The sequence below is a fragment of the Meleagris gallopavo genome, chromosome 1 (assembly GCF_905368555.1).
Source record: "Meleagris gallopavo chromosome 1, MGAL_WU_HG_1.1, whole genome shotgun sequence".
NCBI lineage: Eukaryota > Metazoa > Chordata > Aves > Galliformes > Phasianidae > Meleagris > Meleagris gallopavo.
Window position 1 is genome coordinate 53,558,940 of NC_139404.1, and position 16,936 is coordinate 53,575,875.

The window sequence follows — 16,936 nt, forward strand, 5'->3', positions numbered from 1 at the left end:
TAATTTTTCTTGATGAAAGGTTTGCTAAGAACTTTTTACTGCTTGTGATTAAAGTTAACAAACGTGCCTTATAGCCTGTATCAGCACTGGCTACAGAGAGTTCAACACAGGCAGTGTGTGTTACTTTTTTAATTGTGTTGTGTCTTAGAGCATTCCTGTTCTCTGTTTTAGCTCAACGTTCTCCATTCCGAATTAGCAAAACAGCTTGCAGACACAATGATTCTCCCAATCATACAATTTCGGGAGAAGGATCTCACAGGTAAGTTGTATTGTAAATTTTCATTTTTCCCTTGGTATTTCTTCTTGCTTATTTTGTAATAAGCTGAGGCATAGTCATATAGCCCCATAAAAGAATTTGTTCTTTTTGATAATCCACGCTAAAGCTGTGGGGTTTTCTTTTTTTCTTTTTTTTCCCTGCTGTAGAATTGCATTGACATATACTTTCACTGAGATGTAAACAGCACAATTTCATCACATATACATTATGCCCTGGATGGGTGAAGTTTGGAAATACACAGCCTTGTTCTCTGTTGTGTCACTGCACTTTTACACAAGCATACTTTCATTGAAGCCAGTGACAATTTAGTTGCCTAAAACAGGGAAATTTAGCAGTGAAGCTGGTTTGCAAACAACATTAATCCCTCTGCAGAAGTCTGGGATTGTTTGAAAAGCACAAGCAGGAATACTTTCCTAACTTCACTGTGTAATATGTCCCTTCCTTTTTAAGCAGTTTGTCCTCTTTAAGTCCCTGCCATACACGGGTAGTTCCAAGTAACTCAGTTGCACAAACTTGGAAATTCCACACTTAAATAGCAAAGCAATAGCGCAAATGTTGGGTAGAATTTCAAGAAACAAATTTTTTCAAGGACACTCTAGCCTACTCATGCAGCAGGAACGTGAGTTCTTACTGCAGAATTAAAGAAAAAACAACCAATTCTCATGCTAAATTTACTCTCCTGCTTATATGCTTCTTAAAGACATCATGATATGGGAGACAAAAAACAACCCAGAACCCTGCAGCTAAATAGTAAGTAGTTTAGTTTTCTTAAATCATAGAATCTCATTTGAAACTGCAGAGACATCAAGGTGGTTATAAAAATGGATATGTTGTTCACAGTATAGTGTCAAGAATACGTAGCAGTGTTTGGATGGTAAGATGTTGGCTCTATCAAGGCTTTAATACCTCCTTAATGTGGCTTCAACCGATACAGTGAATCTGTTCCCATCTGTAGGGATTTTGTTTCTTGTTCATAAAAGGAGACAGAAAAGACAGAAGCCAAAGCCTCAGCTTCTTCATAAGAAATAATGAAAGTTTATTTAACTTCCCTAGATGTCAAAATCTTATTCATTTTACCTGTCCATGAGCTGGTCATTGTTTTTCACTACCTGTAGAGAAGCGTTTTTGTTAGAGGACTGGTCATGTTGAAATTTCATCATAGGATTAAATGTGGAAACAGAGAAGATTAACTGTGTTTTGTTTTGTTTTGTTTTTTAAACTTCTGATCTTGTTATGAATTGAATATTGTAGAAACTTTTAGGTGTTAGTCTGACCTGGAAGGAATATCATTCTACATTAGAATCACATGGAAGAGTTCTGGGGAGACAGAGCTGGCATGAAGCTGATTTGTGAATAGATTTTTACAAATAATCAGAGTCCGTGACAACATCCTACAGTTGTACTGTTTTTCTTTTCACAGTTGCATAATGGCAGGTCTTACCAATGTGTTTGCTTTGTAGCCTTTTGAGAAGGATTTTACCAGTTACAATGTACACTGATAGGAGCACTAAGAGCAGTTTGTACCCCATGCTTTTCAAAGTTGAGTCAGCTGTTTAGTATCTCTTCTACCTGCTTGAGAAACTGGTGGCCAATGTTTGTCACATCAACATCATAGCTGGCAATCAGATGTATTGGATAACAATTTATTTTCACAGAGAGTAGCAAAAGAAGTTCCACGTTGATGGAGAAAATTACATACATGAAGGAGGCTTAGATCATATGTCACTGGGACTGTGTTAAATTTCTTGATATCACGTAAACTTTGTTGGGATGTTCAGAACTGTTGATAGACATGGGCTTATTGTGATAGCAAGCATAGTGAAATGGTGCTTCTTTGGATAAACTACATTGACAGATAAGGAGTCTTTTTCATGGTGATTACTTTCAAGTAAACTAACTCAACTCTTATTTTCCTGTCTGCCTGTTTGTTTATCTTGCAACTGATCTGGTATGATATAATTTTGAAGACAGGCATGACACTGCTTTGAAAGGATTGGAATGACAGGCATTAAGCATGCCATCAGTGATCTCAGTTGAACCAAGTGTTTACAGCAGTTTCTACTTTGAATATTCAATTTCTCTTTTTCAGAAGTAAGCACGTTGAAGGATCTTTTTGGCCTTGCCAGCACTGGTATGTTTCCTAGTTTCGTTTGTTTCTAATCCTATGCACCTGTTATATCACAGAAGACATTTTTAATCTATGCACACACACATCACATTTCTAAAAAAATAATATTCCTTGTCTACAGAACATGACGTGTCCATGGCAAAGTATAGCAGGTTACCGAAAAGGAAAGAAAATGAAAAGGTAAAGAACTTGAAAGGGAAAAAGAGAAGTTTTCATTAGCCATTCTGTCTTCATCACTGTAGCTAATCTTTACATAAGCTTATGAGCTTTGGAGAGTTTATCAGTTAAATTCACAGTAGCTCAGGAATACTGGTGATCTAGTTTCTAAGCAGACACAAAGCTTTTAGACATGAATTCAGCAGTTATACCCGTTTCTCCAAGCTAGGCAAGTGTTGCTGAACTACAGCCCTTGCAGTGCAGAGGATCTCTTCAGGCAAATAGCCAAATGGCTATAAATAGACTTGTATAGGCCTACTGTTTTACAGCTGATGTGGTGATGCTGTAGCACTGGGTGCAATTCATTGCAAAGCGTGTCTCAAAGCCTTGTGTCTGCTATTTATAAAGCATTCCATTGTTCTACATCTGCCTGTAAGCTGTCACTTATGGCACACCAAACTGTGTTGGTGGGGTTGCTCTGCGTTTCTTCTTCCTTGCCCACTGGACCACTATTCCAAATTAATGCCTCTGTATGCCAGAAATGTACGATGACCCTGTGCTGAGAGGGCTTCAGTTCTACAGGACAGTCCTTCAGAGGGTGTGCATTGCAGAACAGAATGTGATACAGCATATTATGAATTATTCATCTCTGTGTTCTGCACTTGGAGGCTTGGGTTGTGATCTCAGCTGCAAACAAATCTCTTGCATTGAGATCAGATCCAGAATATTAGTTGTGGTAGTTTTGTAGTTAATAACCACAGGGACTGCCCAAATGTTTAAGTATTTTTACAGAGCAGGGCTTGAAGTTGATTTGGGTTTTAGATTTCCTATGTTAGTTTCTCATCCTTCATGTTAATGAACCTTCTGTAATGAACCTTGTCTAAAGATAACTTGAAAATAATCAGTAAATATATCCTTAGGCACAGTAACAATTTGTCAACCTACTTACCAATTTTTATTTAGCATAAGGCAGAAGTGGCAAAAGAAGTGGCGAATGCAAGGAGAAAGCAGCATCTTTCATCTCTGCAATATTACTGTGCCCTGAATGCTCTGCAGTACAGGAAGAGAGTGGCAATGATGGAACCTATGCTAGGATATACACGAGGACAGGTATGGACAATAAAACTACAGTTAGGCCTCTCCCAGGGAAAAGTAAAACACTGTAGTTCTGGATTGATCAATTTAGGAAACTGACAAATGAAAACAGAGAAAAATAACCCGAAACTTTATTCAGCATGCCTGGGTTCTAACAGCTGTTTACATTTGTGACAGGTAGTTCAGTGTTTAGGTATCAAAGAGAGATACCAGTGGGGGGGGAGGGAAACGTACTGTACACTTGTATGCAAAATCAGCCTGGGGTTAATTCTTTCACAGCTAAGTTTTCAGTACAACAGCATTTACTTCTACTGTTTACTCAGTGTCTGCACAAACTCTATGTAGCACTTCCCCTCCTGGCACATAATGCTCAGCATACTGATGAGGAGTGCACACCACAAGGAACAGAGCATGCACTGGAGAACTAGAAGAACAGAACAGTAGGGTGGATTGAACATAAGGCTGGGAAATCCTGTGTCTAATCTTCATTCTGCCAGCAATTTGTTGTAATGGCTGAACACATATTTCTCAAAACTGTGAGTTGATGAGGTAGTAATACTGTTAATTTGACTCTCCAGGATGTTAGGGGGATTAATAAACGAGTGCTTTCACAGCTCTTGATTCTCATTACTGGCCCATCTTAAGTATCTGTTGTGCTTTGAAACTGATGAAAGAAAGCAAAGGGAAAAATGAGCTGGGTATATAATAAATATAATAAAAATGGGTGCAATGGTCTGTTTGAGATGGCAGTGTGGATCATCATATCCAGTGTCCTCTGCTTTTTGCTGATAATGTTCTTTATATAAAATAGGTATTTAATGAGAATTCAGTCACTTTTCCCACCATGGCAGTTGATACTGCTTCTTTGTTGTATAATTGTTTATCCTGAGCAAAAGAACTGCACCAGTTTCCCTTTTGTGGAAGCCAAACAACTTCCTTTATGTGGAAAAATATCTCAGTGCTTTGTGCAGGAAAATCTCAGCTTGTCATGGGAAAAGCAGAATGGCCAGAAGCCGGTTGATTTTGATGTTTAAATGAGAATCACCTCTCAGTTTTTAAACTATATATTTTCTTTATTAATGATTCAAAATGTGTGGCTAGTACTTCACATTTCCAAAGAAAGAGCAGAACATAAGGAATTTTTAGAAGTAGTGGCTAATGTACAGGATTTATTTCACTGAAAACTGCCCTCAAAATCTAAACTGGACACGCCAGTCTCTCATTATTGTCACTGGAATGCAGTGTTCTTCCCTCCTGCAGTAGGCTTCTGAAATAAATAGGTGAAGCATTCTTGAAGAGAGTCTGCTTTCTCTCCTTTGTAAAGGGAGTCTGTGGCCAAGCATATAGTTGCAGAAATCCGAGATGTGAGTAAGAGGAATCCTACGACCCAGAATTAGGGAAAATAAGTGGAATCACGAGTAGTGTTGTGTTAAATAAACTGCTTAATTGCAAGTAATTGTTTTGAAGTTTCTGCATTTCTTTCTAGAATAGTTTGCTAAATGTTTTTGATAAAACTAATTAATTACACACGTACACACACACCACAAGCCATGGCCGTGTTCCTACTGTGCCCCGGAACAAGAATCCAAGATAAAGCCTACATGGAACTGTGTAGCTGTGCTGTTGAATGCTGGCTGAGCCATGCTGGCAAAGCGAATGCAGCTTCCACAGTAAAAAGCACACTTTGGTTTTTGTGGGGCTTTTGTTTTGTTTTTTTTTTTGTTCTTTTAGTAGAACAAAATCCGTGGTAAAACTGTGTAGAACTGATTGCTGTGGAGATGTGTGCTAGCACAGCTACACTTCATCATTTTCCTGACTGACTTTAGAGACTTCCAGGTTGGTCCACTAAATCTAATGGATGATTCATGTTCCATTCCTGTTGATAAGGTGACGTTGCAGTGGCTTGTAACACCACAGACCCAATTCTGCACAGTGCCAGTGTGAGAGAAGGCTGCCTGTTCCCTCTTTGTGGTCATTTAGCAAGTTCATTGGAAACATACCTGTCAGCAGCCAATAGCTTATGTGAGAAAAAGGGCATACGAGAGCATGGAAAGATGCAAAAGAGAAAAGTACAAAGAAAGGCAACACGGTTGTTTCAGCCATTATTTTGCCAGCCCAAAGCATCAGTCACAATGGGATCAGTGTTAACGCAGCCCTCTGTTATTTGTCTGCCAGAACCGAGATGACTTCCAGTGTCCCTTCTTTATATTTTTCAGATCAACTTCTTTAAGAAAGGAGCGGAGATGTTTTCCAAAAGATTGGACAGCTTTTTGACATCTGTTTCAGACATGGTTCAGAGGTGACGTAATACTTTTGTTTCTTTTTTATTTGTTCCTTTGAGTTCTGAGTAATAGCACTGTAACCTTTTGCACGTAATAGACAGTGCCACTGTTTGTAACACAGGAGAGTGCTTCCGTGCTCGTATTGCACTGTTGGATGTGCTTTGGTACAGCAGCAAGTGGAAAGCTGGGGGATGTTTGTGCACATAAAGGAAAGTACTGTCAGTGCACTGAGGAGTATTTTTACAATGTAGCCAGAGAAGCATTCAAATGCTTTCTTATACCACAGTGTCTCTTCATGAACACAAAAGCATGACATTTGGGCTTGAAATGGGTTAATGGAATTAATATAATGAAGTGAAAGTGCATGCTGAATTAGAGGTATTTATACTTTTTGGCTCTTTTGTAATAATAATCATAGATTATTATTACAGCGACCTTCTAAATAAGCATTTAGGACTTGTTGCGTTTGGTGTTGTAGCTACACAAGGTAATTAAAGCTCCTTGCCCTAGACACAGAACTTATCACAGCCAGTGTAGGCTGTGTCAGTTCACTGTGTTCAGCCTGCTTTGTTTAAGTACCTACTGCAATAAACTGCCCCACTTTTGTGCTTCTACTTCTGAGATCCTTTCTTCCTTGTTCCCTCTCTTTGTCCTCCTCTGTTCTAGTGAAGATTGACATTAATTATAATTAAGTCCTTGTAAATGTTGTAAACTTTACATTTAAAACATAATCACATTAGAGAGAACACTCACCGTTTATTTTAAATCAGCAGGAACACTGAACTGAACCCTTTGCTTTATAGCTTCACACCTTTCAAACTGGAGTATATCCAAATCATTACTTATTCTGACTTGGTGGCATTTTAAATAATGCATTCTTAATTTGAGAACAGTGCTATAAGTAATCTCCCTATGTAGGAGACTGTCTTTCTCTACATCATTTTTTATTTCCTATAACTTTATGCTTATTTATATCTCTTTCTGAGCTCAATTCTGAGATAAATTCCTCTACAGTCTGCAGAGTGTTTGTACAATTTGGAGGACAGGCTTTCAGCTCCCTTGAAGTAGTGCCCTTCATTAAGAGTAGGCAGAGAATCAGCACTGGAGAATCTCACCACTGTAGAACAAGCACTTGTCAAAAAGTCTGGCATTTGTGTTCTAGATAGGACACAACACTGAATGGAAGCAAAAATAGACTGCTGTATTTGTCTGGGTCTGGTTTTGATGTTTTTCTGTCATGCAGCAAAGCTGGAAAGGGCCACTCAAATGTAACTGGTGCAGTTGTGTGACGTCTTTGGAAAACCCCAAAGAGAAGCTCGCAGAATTGTGAATGGCTTTGTGCAGCTGAGCACTTACTGACACAGGACATGGTTTCATAACTAAAGGTTACACAGCCCCTGAAAAACGTGCTGCCCACTCCTTTCCTCCTTTAGTGCTGGGGATCACAAGGCCTCAGTGAGTCAGCTCTGCTTGCTAATCAAACTGAAAGCTTTTTGTAGATTTGTTTTCCTTTGGAACAAGCTGAGGAGAGCCACTGCAGATACAGAATTTCAGCACTGAAGTAGTCTCGTGTCTGTTTAAGCTGACTGTGAAACTGACTCTTCATATTTAGAAGTATACTGATCTATATAGTAAATACTGCTAGCAGAATCAAAACACATTAGAAAGGATAAACTATTGAAATATTCTCACTAACCATTTGGTTTAGCTGCCACAAATGTGTATATAGAATTGACAGGTTTTCCTACCTTTCTATCTTGAAGATAAGAAAGGTGGGCCTTAGGAAGAGGATTTCAGTCTCAGGAACTCCAAAGATGTCAGGGAAGTTTTGTTTTTAAGAAACACAGGCTCTCTACAGCATGTATCATGTACTCATGTACTCCAAAAGGGCAGCAAGTAGAGGTAAAAGATGCTTAAAGCATAGGTGTCCAGTGTTAAATGCCTTCTAAGGTGAGCAATGACAAAAACTCTTATCTTCCTACCCCACAAGTTTTCCTAATATCCTAGGAACCTACTCTAAGGAACCTCTTTTAGCAGCAGGAGTGGAGTCGATAATCTCCATAGGTCCCTTCCACCCCTTATGTTTCAGTGACTCTGTGATAATTTTAATTTTGGTAAAATTAAAAAATAAATCAAACATTTACTGATACTGTTTCTCTGGAAGTCCAAGGACAGCTGCTGCAGGACACCTTGAGAGGTGATCTCATCCGGTCACCTGCTGAGAGCAGGACCTGCGTGAGCAGAGTTCTCAAGGCTGTGTCCAGCTGAACTTTGAGTCTCTTTCTATCTCACACGCACAGTATCTTGCTACAGCTTGTGTCCACTGTCTTTCATCTAACACTGCACACCTCCAAGAAGGGCTAGTTCCATCTTCTTCCATCTGCTTTATTCTCTGTCACTAAGTTATTAAGCTAGCTCCTCTTCATCTTCATTTCATAAGGCTGGAAAACAATTCTACAGCCTTTTCTCACGTCACATGCTCTGCTTTCCTGACTGTCTTGTTCTTTGTTTCTGATTTTCATGTGGTGGTGCACCAAAACTAGACACAGTATCCTACTGGAGGCTCACAAACCACTGGATAGGTGGGAATTATGACTTCAGTGAGCTGCTAACTGTACTATTGCTCATGCAGCCCAGGATGTAGCTGGCATTTTTTTACTTTAAGAGCATGGTGCTGGTTTGTGCCGCAGGACCTTTGGTCCTTTGCTGAAATCTTTCTGCCCAGATACCTCCTGGTGTTTACTGTTGCATGGGGTTTCTCCATCCGAGACAGGACTTTGCCTTTGCTAAGGCAAACTTCATGAGGTTCTCATTTGCCCACTGGGCAGCTTGTCAAGGTCCTCTGAAGAGCAGCCTGTACTCTGGCATATCAGCTAGCTTTCCCAATTTGGTGACATCTGCATGCTTGCTGATGGTACAGTTTGTCTCACTGTCCTGTTCTCATTAAAGACTGTAAACCTGTAGGCCTCAGTACTGACCCAAAAGAAGCACCACTGAACACTGGAAAGGTCTTGCTGATTGATGACAAGTGAAACAACAACCACTGATCTTCTCTCATCACCCACCAAGCTAGACGTTGCATTACAGCAGGCAGTCAGGGTGGTCAGGCATAATTTATCCTTGGTAAATGTCTGTTTTCTGCTCCCCATTGCCACCTTGACCTTGTCTTAAATTACATTTCCTATGAGATCTCATCTAAAAATAAAGTTTATCTTTGCATTCATTACTCTCCCAACTGGTAGGAGATTTTACTCAAATACTTTATACATTTAAATGGATTCATATATAATCTCAACTAATATTTTTTGTTCATTTCGGGTCACAGATGTTACTGTATTCTGCTATGAACTGACTAATGGTGGCTCTGAATTTGTTTTGTTTTGTTTCTCAGCATACAGGGAGAGTTGGATGCTGAAGCTGAAAAAATGAGGATATCCCAGCAGGACTTAATTTCAGTTAATGAGTCTGTTTACACTCCAGACTCTGATGTAACTTCACCTGCTATCAATAGGAATCTCATCCAGAAGGCTGGCTACCTTAATCTTAGAAAGTAAGACAGTAGTTGCTGCCTGCTGCTTTCTGTAATTGCTGACTAGTTGCTATATTATTGTTTTTTTTAGGTCTTCAAGACTGCTCAGATAATGATGTTTTAGGCTCCTGAATCGCTGTGTTAGCTTTATCCTTCAACTCCTAAGTGTCTCTGTCACCTCCGAAAATGTGTTTGAGAAGCTTAAACCCAATTAGAGGCATTTGATACAATTTCCCTGAAAACAGAATTTTACTTCTGGTTGAATTTGCCTTCAGGGATGATTTTCTGTGATTAGCTGGGTAAAAGTTAGAAGCCTGTATGTCTGGGCTCAGATTGTTCCCAGTTCTTAGGGCTCAGGAAAACAAAGTGTTTACAGAGAACAGCTATCTTTTGTATTTAATATGGGTTTTCATAAGCCACCTCCTTTGCATAAATACAAGTTTTATGGACCGTACAAGTTAAATGTATGCCAATCTACAGAGTTACCTCTGCAGATTTTCCAAATAAAATCTTCCAGAGCCTTCCAGAGGAGCTGTGTATACAGCAGCAAAGTTAGGTGGCACAGAGTAACCTGGTCTTTATAACTGAAAAAAGTCAGTTCATTTCTGTTTTACTTATAATATTCTTTTCTTGTTTTTCTTGTATTGGATACTTAGGGTTTCTAGCAGCATTCTAAGTGCTGGGTTACAATATAACAGAAAGGATTTCATAGCAAGGCAGATAAGGTTTGAAATACTGCAGAAGACACATGCAATGTCTCTGTTCTAAAATTGCTCATGCTGCTTATCAGCTTGAAAATAAATACTTCTTTTATTTTTTTAATCAAGCTTGATAGTATTTCATGTCAGTTACTCAGTGCTAACAACTCATGTATCCCATAACTAGGAGATACTGCAGAGAATCTTCTTAGCTTGGGATGTTTAGAATTAGAAAGCCCCATCCAGGCTGGTAGGAGATGTCCTATAGCAGGAGGGTTAGAACTAGATGATCTTAAACCTCCCTTCCAACCTCAACCATTCTATGAGATTAATTCTTCACCTTAGATTAAAGATTAATCTCTGTTAGGAATAGGTGTTGATTTTACTTTTCATCATTAAAAATTTTGCACACCTGAACATAAAGTTCAGGGTACGTTTGAAGTTTCTTTAGGTCATGGGGAGTCATTTTTAAATAGTAATGGGTTTTTATCATTGCATCTTCTTTTTAGTAAAACAGGGCTGGTGACTACAACTTGGGAAAGACTGTACTTCTTCACCCAAGGTGGCAACTTGATGTGTCAGCCGAGGGGAGCAGTAGCTGGAGGATTGATTCAGGACCTGGACAACTGCTCTGTTATGGCTGTGGACTGCGAAGACAGAAGATACTGCTTTCAGATCACTACTCCTACAGGCAAAACGTATGAGAGACAGGCTCTGTTGAGGACAGCCAGTCACACCTGCCTGCTCAGATATTGTTTCATGTAAAACTTGCTTGCTGTAATAGCAAGCCTTTCTGGGTTTCTGGAAGGTTGTTAACTAAGAGCGTGTTCATTCCCATCTTCCCCAACAAGTATCTGAAGGGCAAAGGCAGCATCCTTTAGCTGCAGCCTTCTTGTGATTTTTGATCCTTTAAAAGTTAATAGAGACATGGTCTATTGACACTGTAAGATTGGGAGTCCTTCTGTCCACTGCTAGCACTGATACACTATGTTTGAATTCTAGGGGTATAACTCTTCAAGCAGAAAGCAGGAAGGAATACGAGGAGGTAAAAATATTGTCTTAATGTTGTCATTCTTGTATAAATGTGAGCGTGAAGTGTTCAGCTTTCATTTTTTGCCTTCTAGTGGATATGTGCCATCAACAACATTTCCAGACAGATCTATCTCACCGACAATCCAGAGGTGGGAAATTGTTTCCATTTTTCAGTCCATTCCTTACCATTTGCTTTACTGTTGTTCATTGTGTGACAATATATCCAATGTTGCTCTGTTCTGTTTTGTTTTCCTAGGCAGCCGCAATCAAGTTAAATCAGACAGCCCTACAGGCAGTGACTCCCATTACTAGCTTTGCAAAAAAACATGAAGCTCACCATCCCAGGTACTGCACTCACTTTCATGGACATGAGACTGCTGCCTGCTCAGTCACACTCCTTTCATGTGGCAGCAGTCACCCAGGAGAAGGTCCTGTTTAGCCCCTGCCTTTACTATCTTATGTGTTCCAGCAAGTTCCTTCTGAACTTACCCGCTGAAAGCCAGAAGAGATGCAAAGTGTTGAGGGTAACTTATTGTTCCACAGCACAGCCTTGAAGCTCCACGTAGTTGCCATTGTGTTTTTGTTGTTTTTCCTAAAACAAACAAGCTTTACTTCTAAGCGCTTCGTAGTAAAGGAACAACTTGTGATGTGGATAATACAGCAGAGCTCCCATTGTACACTGAAATATTCTTGCACGTTATCTCAGCTAATTCCTGTCAGTCCGTCACAGGAGGATGCCTCACTGTGCTGTCAAAATAATTACTGTTGTTCTCATGTGCTCATTCAAGTCAGTCAATCAATCTTTGAAGAAAATGCAGGAAGAGATCTGTATGTGACACTTCTTAACTATCACATTGCTTGTGGCCATATAAGATCTCAAAGACTGGCCAGGATTTGCATGTTCAGAAACAATTCCAGGTCTCTTCTGTTTGAACTGGTCACCAGACTGCAAATATGGCCACCAGAGGGCAGGGAGGCAAACAGCAGCATGTTCCTGGCAGTCAGTCCACATAAAGTTGATCCGCATTAGCGTTTAATATACCAACAATTCTATTTGTTTCTAAATAATTGTAGCTATAAAAAATAGGACAGATTTTACTTTAGACCTCAGTAATTGTTTATATCAATGAATACTGCTTCAATCCACTTTGGATCTTGGGATAATCTTGTCTCCCTTCCAAAGCACAGATGTGGTGTCAGGTATCACTGATTAAATTTTTTTTTCCCTCCTTTTAATTTTAGCCAGAATGTAAAGAATACAGATAATGGTAAAACAACTCCCAGTGAATCAGTTGGCATTCAGGACTCCACGCAACTTATTGCTCTTGGAACACCAATTCAGTTTGATATTGTACTGCCTGCCACAGAATTCCTGGACCAGAACAGAGGTGGCAGGTAAGGTCAGAGATGGTGATTTCTCACCTTTGCAGAGTGATTTTTGGAGGGGAGTATCAGGTGTTACAGACCAGAATCTATCATGATAGCTTTCATTCTTCTTTCACAGGCGTGCAAATCCATTTGGGGAGTCTGAAGACGGTAGCAAAGATGAGGAGGAAGGTCAGTGCTTCATTTTCCCAGATAAAAGCAGCCATGATCTCAGGCTTAATTCAGCCCTCTCCAGTGTCTCTTAATGAAAGCACCTGGCATCATGGAGTAGGAGCAGCAACCCATAGTATAGTTGAAGCTGATTGTGTTACAGAAGCCTGTCTATTAAATATCGCTGCCTGTGAATCCAAGCACATCCTTCTTCGACAGTCCAAGCTGTATTGGAAATTAAGTTTATTTCAAAAGCTTACAGGCAAAAAGATTTGGTCTTCTTAGATCTGCTGGCCCATTGCAAAGTAGGATGGCTCACAGAGGGGCTATGAGAAGCAGGCACCTCTACACCATCAGCAACAGCAGCACCTTGAGCCGCTGCAGGACATGGGAGTGTGCAGTGCCCAGTGTCTCAGACTGACAGCAATGCCCTGTGCCTGCTGTGTCTCAGCTGGACTGCCATAGCACAGCTGAAGTGTAGCATTCTTTGTGATGCTGCCACTTGAAGCAGCTTAAAACTGGGACAGAGCAAGATCTGGCCCATAGAAGGCAATCAACACCTACGTGTTTATCTCTCCAAGGGGAAAGGAAGTAACTCCATTGATATTTCCTACTACTAGGAAATGGAAGTAGCACAGTGAAAGAAGTTATGCCTTTTATCTTCCAGATTCACTCTTGCAGCAGATGTTCGTCGTTCGGTTTTTAGGATCCATGGCTGTTCAGTCAGACAACACAAGCGAGGTGATTTATGAAGCCATGAGACAAGTGTTAGCTGCTCGTGCGATCCATAACATATTCCGTATGACTGAGTCTCATCTCATGGTCACCAGCAAGAACCTGAGGTACTGCAAAATCTTCATTGCTTATCCCTTATCAGTATGGTGTTTTCTTCATGAAACTTGGGGTGAGGATTTTTTGCCACTCCAAGAAATGCACCTTCAAGGGAGAGACACCCAGAGATTGACTTCACTTTAAAGGATATCCTCCTGACTTCAGTTCTAAGAACATCCTGCCAAAATGTAGAGGGGGCTGTGGGGCTGTAAAATCCTACAAATACAATGGGGAAAGAAAAAAAAAAAAAAAAAGCACTGAAAGATTCTCTTACCTTACATCTAATAACAGCAGAAGAGCACTGCTCTGTCCTGTTGTCAGTAGTGTCACTATAGAGTATGTTTGGACAAGACTTCAACTGGAGCACACGTTCGTAGCACACATACAGCGTTAGCTTGTGCCCATTGGATGCTCATCAAACTGGTGATTCCAAAGGTCGATGTGACCAACAAATTATACAGCTGGGAGTTGGTCTGGAGTTAAACTTTGCCATTGACTGACTTGAAATCGCAATAAAACATTTGATTCCATGCATATGTTTCCTCACCAATAAAACTGATAGAGTGATTGCCTTATAATTATAAAGCACCTGGATGTTACCAATAAGAATTGCTCTAAAAACATCTTTTTTTCCCCTACATGTAATTACAGATTAATAGATCCTCAAACGCAAGTTACACGAGCCAGTGTAAGTAACTTTGTCTGGTTTTCTATCACAGCATTGAATGCTTAGGCCCGTGACCCTGAGCTCTTGACCAAGCCAGCTACATGCCGATTAAAAAAGGCTTTTATTACAATTTTCCAGTTTGAACTTGCCACTGTGACTCAGTTTGCTGCTCATCAGGATAACAAGAGACTGATTGGTTTTGTGGTCCACCTCCGTGAGATCCCAGGAGAAGAATCCATGAGTGCATATGTTTTTGAGAGCAACACAGAAGGAGAAAAGGTTTGCATAATGTTTGTTAAAATACTTTATTTCTATGTAATACTACAGTGAAGTAGTATTCTGCCTCTCCTTTTACACCCCTATTTAAGTTTGCATTGATACTCCTGTTTTAACCCTGATTAAGCAGCAAAGCCAATAACAAAAAGCTGAACTTGACCCACATTTCTGATTTCAGATCTGCTATGCCATTAGCTTGGGAAAAGAAATTGCAGAGGCCCAGAAGGTAAGCATAGTGATTCCTCACAGACCTGCTTGTTTTGCTGCATGTTTTTCTGCTTTTTCCACTCATTACTGTTTCACTTCTAAGTTAGAACTCCCATTCTTTTCTCCTTTAGGGAGGGAAAAAAAAAAATAATGAAGGTTTTCCATTTAGAATAAATGCCAATGTTACCCAGCCTGTTGTATGAACACATTCATGTAAAGATGTGACACCACTGCAGTAAGGTTTCCTGCATGTTTTCACCACTGCAACTATAGAACAAGTTGTGGGAATGAGCTTTTAGTCACGTTGCAGTAAGCACACTAAATAAGAACTGGGTTTTTTAATTTTTTTTCTCCTTGTTTGTCAGTAATTATAGCAGTGGCAGGTAAGAAAAGCATAAGGCTCAAAATAATGACATTTTTACTTACCTAAGAGTTGTTCTGCTGAAACGGATTATGTTTCAAAACCTTAAGCCAGAATTATTCCCATTAAAACCTTTAGGTTAAATCTTGTCAAAAGGAAAAAAAAAAAAAAAAAAAACCAACCAACACAAAAACCTCAAGTTGCAAAGCATTAACATGTGCTGGAGAAAAGGTGCTCCTCTAAAAGATTGCTTTTGCCTACTGAACTTTTGTTTTCCGTCAGGACCCAGAAGCATTAGCTCAGCTGATGAAATCTGTGCCCTTCACAAACGATGGGAAGTTTGTGCTGCTGAACGATCAGTCAGAAGAGGATGGAGCCACACGTGAAGAAGGAGAGGAGTCAGAAGCATGAAGAACTCTTGTTGTTTCCTCTAGCCTGTATGGAAGCAAGGAAAAGCTGGGAGACTGTCCAAGAATCTCTGTTTTTAAATCATCTGTGCACACGTGAGGCCACAGCTTCCGGCACCCGCTAGGGGGATGGCAGCATCTTTGCGGAGGTTCCTTGGGCTTTGCAGCGAACAGCAGCAAAACTTTGGCCTTTGGAAATTTTTACTTTTGTGAATGTGTAGTGCAGAGGTGGGCCTGGGACACTGGCAATCTTAGGCAATGTTCCAGCATGAGCCCCTTGCTGCTGGCAGCTCAGACAGCACAGCTGTCAGCCACAAAGGGTTAACGTCACTTCCGCAGGCTCACAGGGAGCAGCCTTCACTGCTGCTGGAACGAGCACGAGTTGTAAGCTGTCAGCTCCTTTAGGAAATGCATCAGGCCTAACTTCTTCCTGTAGTCAGTTTTTATAGTTTGCATGATTATGTGCATCTGAATGAAGGTTTAAAATGCACTATTTACTTTATTTTCAGATGAAGTTATTTTTAGTCTAGTTTTAAGCGTAACAAGATTTATCTTTCGTGCTAGCCTATTTACAGAGCAATTTGTTAAACACTAAATTTTTTCCTATTAATATAATCTATTTTTATATTGCTCCTGGAATAAGCTTACAAAACAAATCCAAGTGCCTACTCTTACCTTTACGGGGACCGCATTCACATGCCATCATTTAATAATGGGCAGAACGCACCCCCTTGGTTTACTGCTGGAAGTACATGCAGGCATCAGAGGCAGTCAGCAGTGGGGCACAGTGGCCGAGTGCGGTTTTTTTCCTATGCTTAGGGATCTTAAAATTAAGAGAAGTTGCGGAGACAACTTGTAGGACGAGTAATTTTATAATAAAGAGTTCTTTGTATTCTTAACGTGATGGTGGCATGAAGCATTGGAGCCTACCAGCAATCTTCAGTTTTCAGAAGCTGAGCAATAAAATGCTAGACGAGCAGGCTGCAGCACACAGACTAGTTTCACTGCACATTCCTGATGTTAGAAGCCATACATACCAGCTAAAAAGTTTAGATTTTCTTTTTTCCTTCCAGCTTAACCTGAAGATGTGAGAAGCTGTACTTGGCAAGAACAAACAAATAAATGGGAGTTACTGAAGAGAGGGGTGGGGGAGGCCGTATGGGGCATGGTTTATAGTAGTCAAGATGGAACAAACAGCTGAAAACTTGCAACTGAATTTGACTCATCTCAAGCACTTAATAGGAATGTAGGTTTTCTGTAAGCAATCTGTGCTAGGGCAGCTGGATGAGTACAGCTTGCAGTGTTTGACATGTAATAAATTCATTGAGCTGGTTTGCTGACTGTTTGTAAGAACCATGGAAGAAAACTGCCGGTAACTGACACAAGCATTCCTTCCTCAATAAAAGTTGAAGCTGTCATATTAAAGAAATTAAACCCTCCTGCAGTCCTGTTAC

At 40.1% G+C, this 16,936-nt stretch overlaps 1 protein-coding gene across 2 annotated transcripts in view; it reads left to right on the forward strand.

Annotated features, from left to right (window-relative positions):
- Positions 1-16,921, forward strand: part of APPL2 (adaptor protein, phosphotyrosine interacting with PH domain and leucine zipper 2) — a 33,003-nt gene extending 16,082 nt beyond the window's left edge. For both annotated transcript variants that reach the window (XM_085227821.1, XM_085227825.1), the window contains 17 exons: positions 172-259; positions 2,367-2,408; positions 2,527-2,585; positions 3,525-3,671; positions 5,873-5,955; positions 9,330-9,488; positions 10,675-10,863; positions 11,168-11,210; positions 11,290-11,346; positions 11,454-11,542; positions 12,440-12,592; positions 12,702-12,754; positions 13,401-13,575; positions 14,216-14,252; positions 14,370-14,510; positions 14,686-14,733; positions 15,358-16,921. In XM_085227821.1, the coding sequence (XP_085083947.1) occupies positions 172-259; positions 2,367-2,408; positions 2,527-2,585; positions 3,525-3,671; positions 5,873-5,955; positions 9,330-9,488; positions 10,675-10,863; positions 11,168-11,210; positions 11,290-11,346; positions 11,454-11,542; positions 12,440-12,592; positions 12,702-12,754; positions 13,401-13,575; positions 14,216-14,252; positions 14,370-14,510; positions 14,686-14,733; positions 15,358-15,486 (1,692 nt within the window). In that variant the 3' untranslated portion in view covers positions 15,487-16,921. The remainder of the gene's footprint in view (positions 1-171; positions 260-2,366; positions 2,409-2,526; positions 2,586-3,524; positions 3,672-5,872; positions 5,956-9,329; positions 9,489-10,674; positions 10,864-11,167; positions 11,211-11,289; positions 11,347-11,453; positions 11,543-12,439; positions 12,593-12,701; positions 12,755-13,400; positions 13,576-14,215; positions 14,253-14,369; positions 14,511-14,685; positions 14,734-15,357) is intronic.
- The last annotated feature ends 15 nt before the right edge of the window (positions 16,922-16,936 follow it).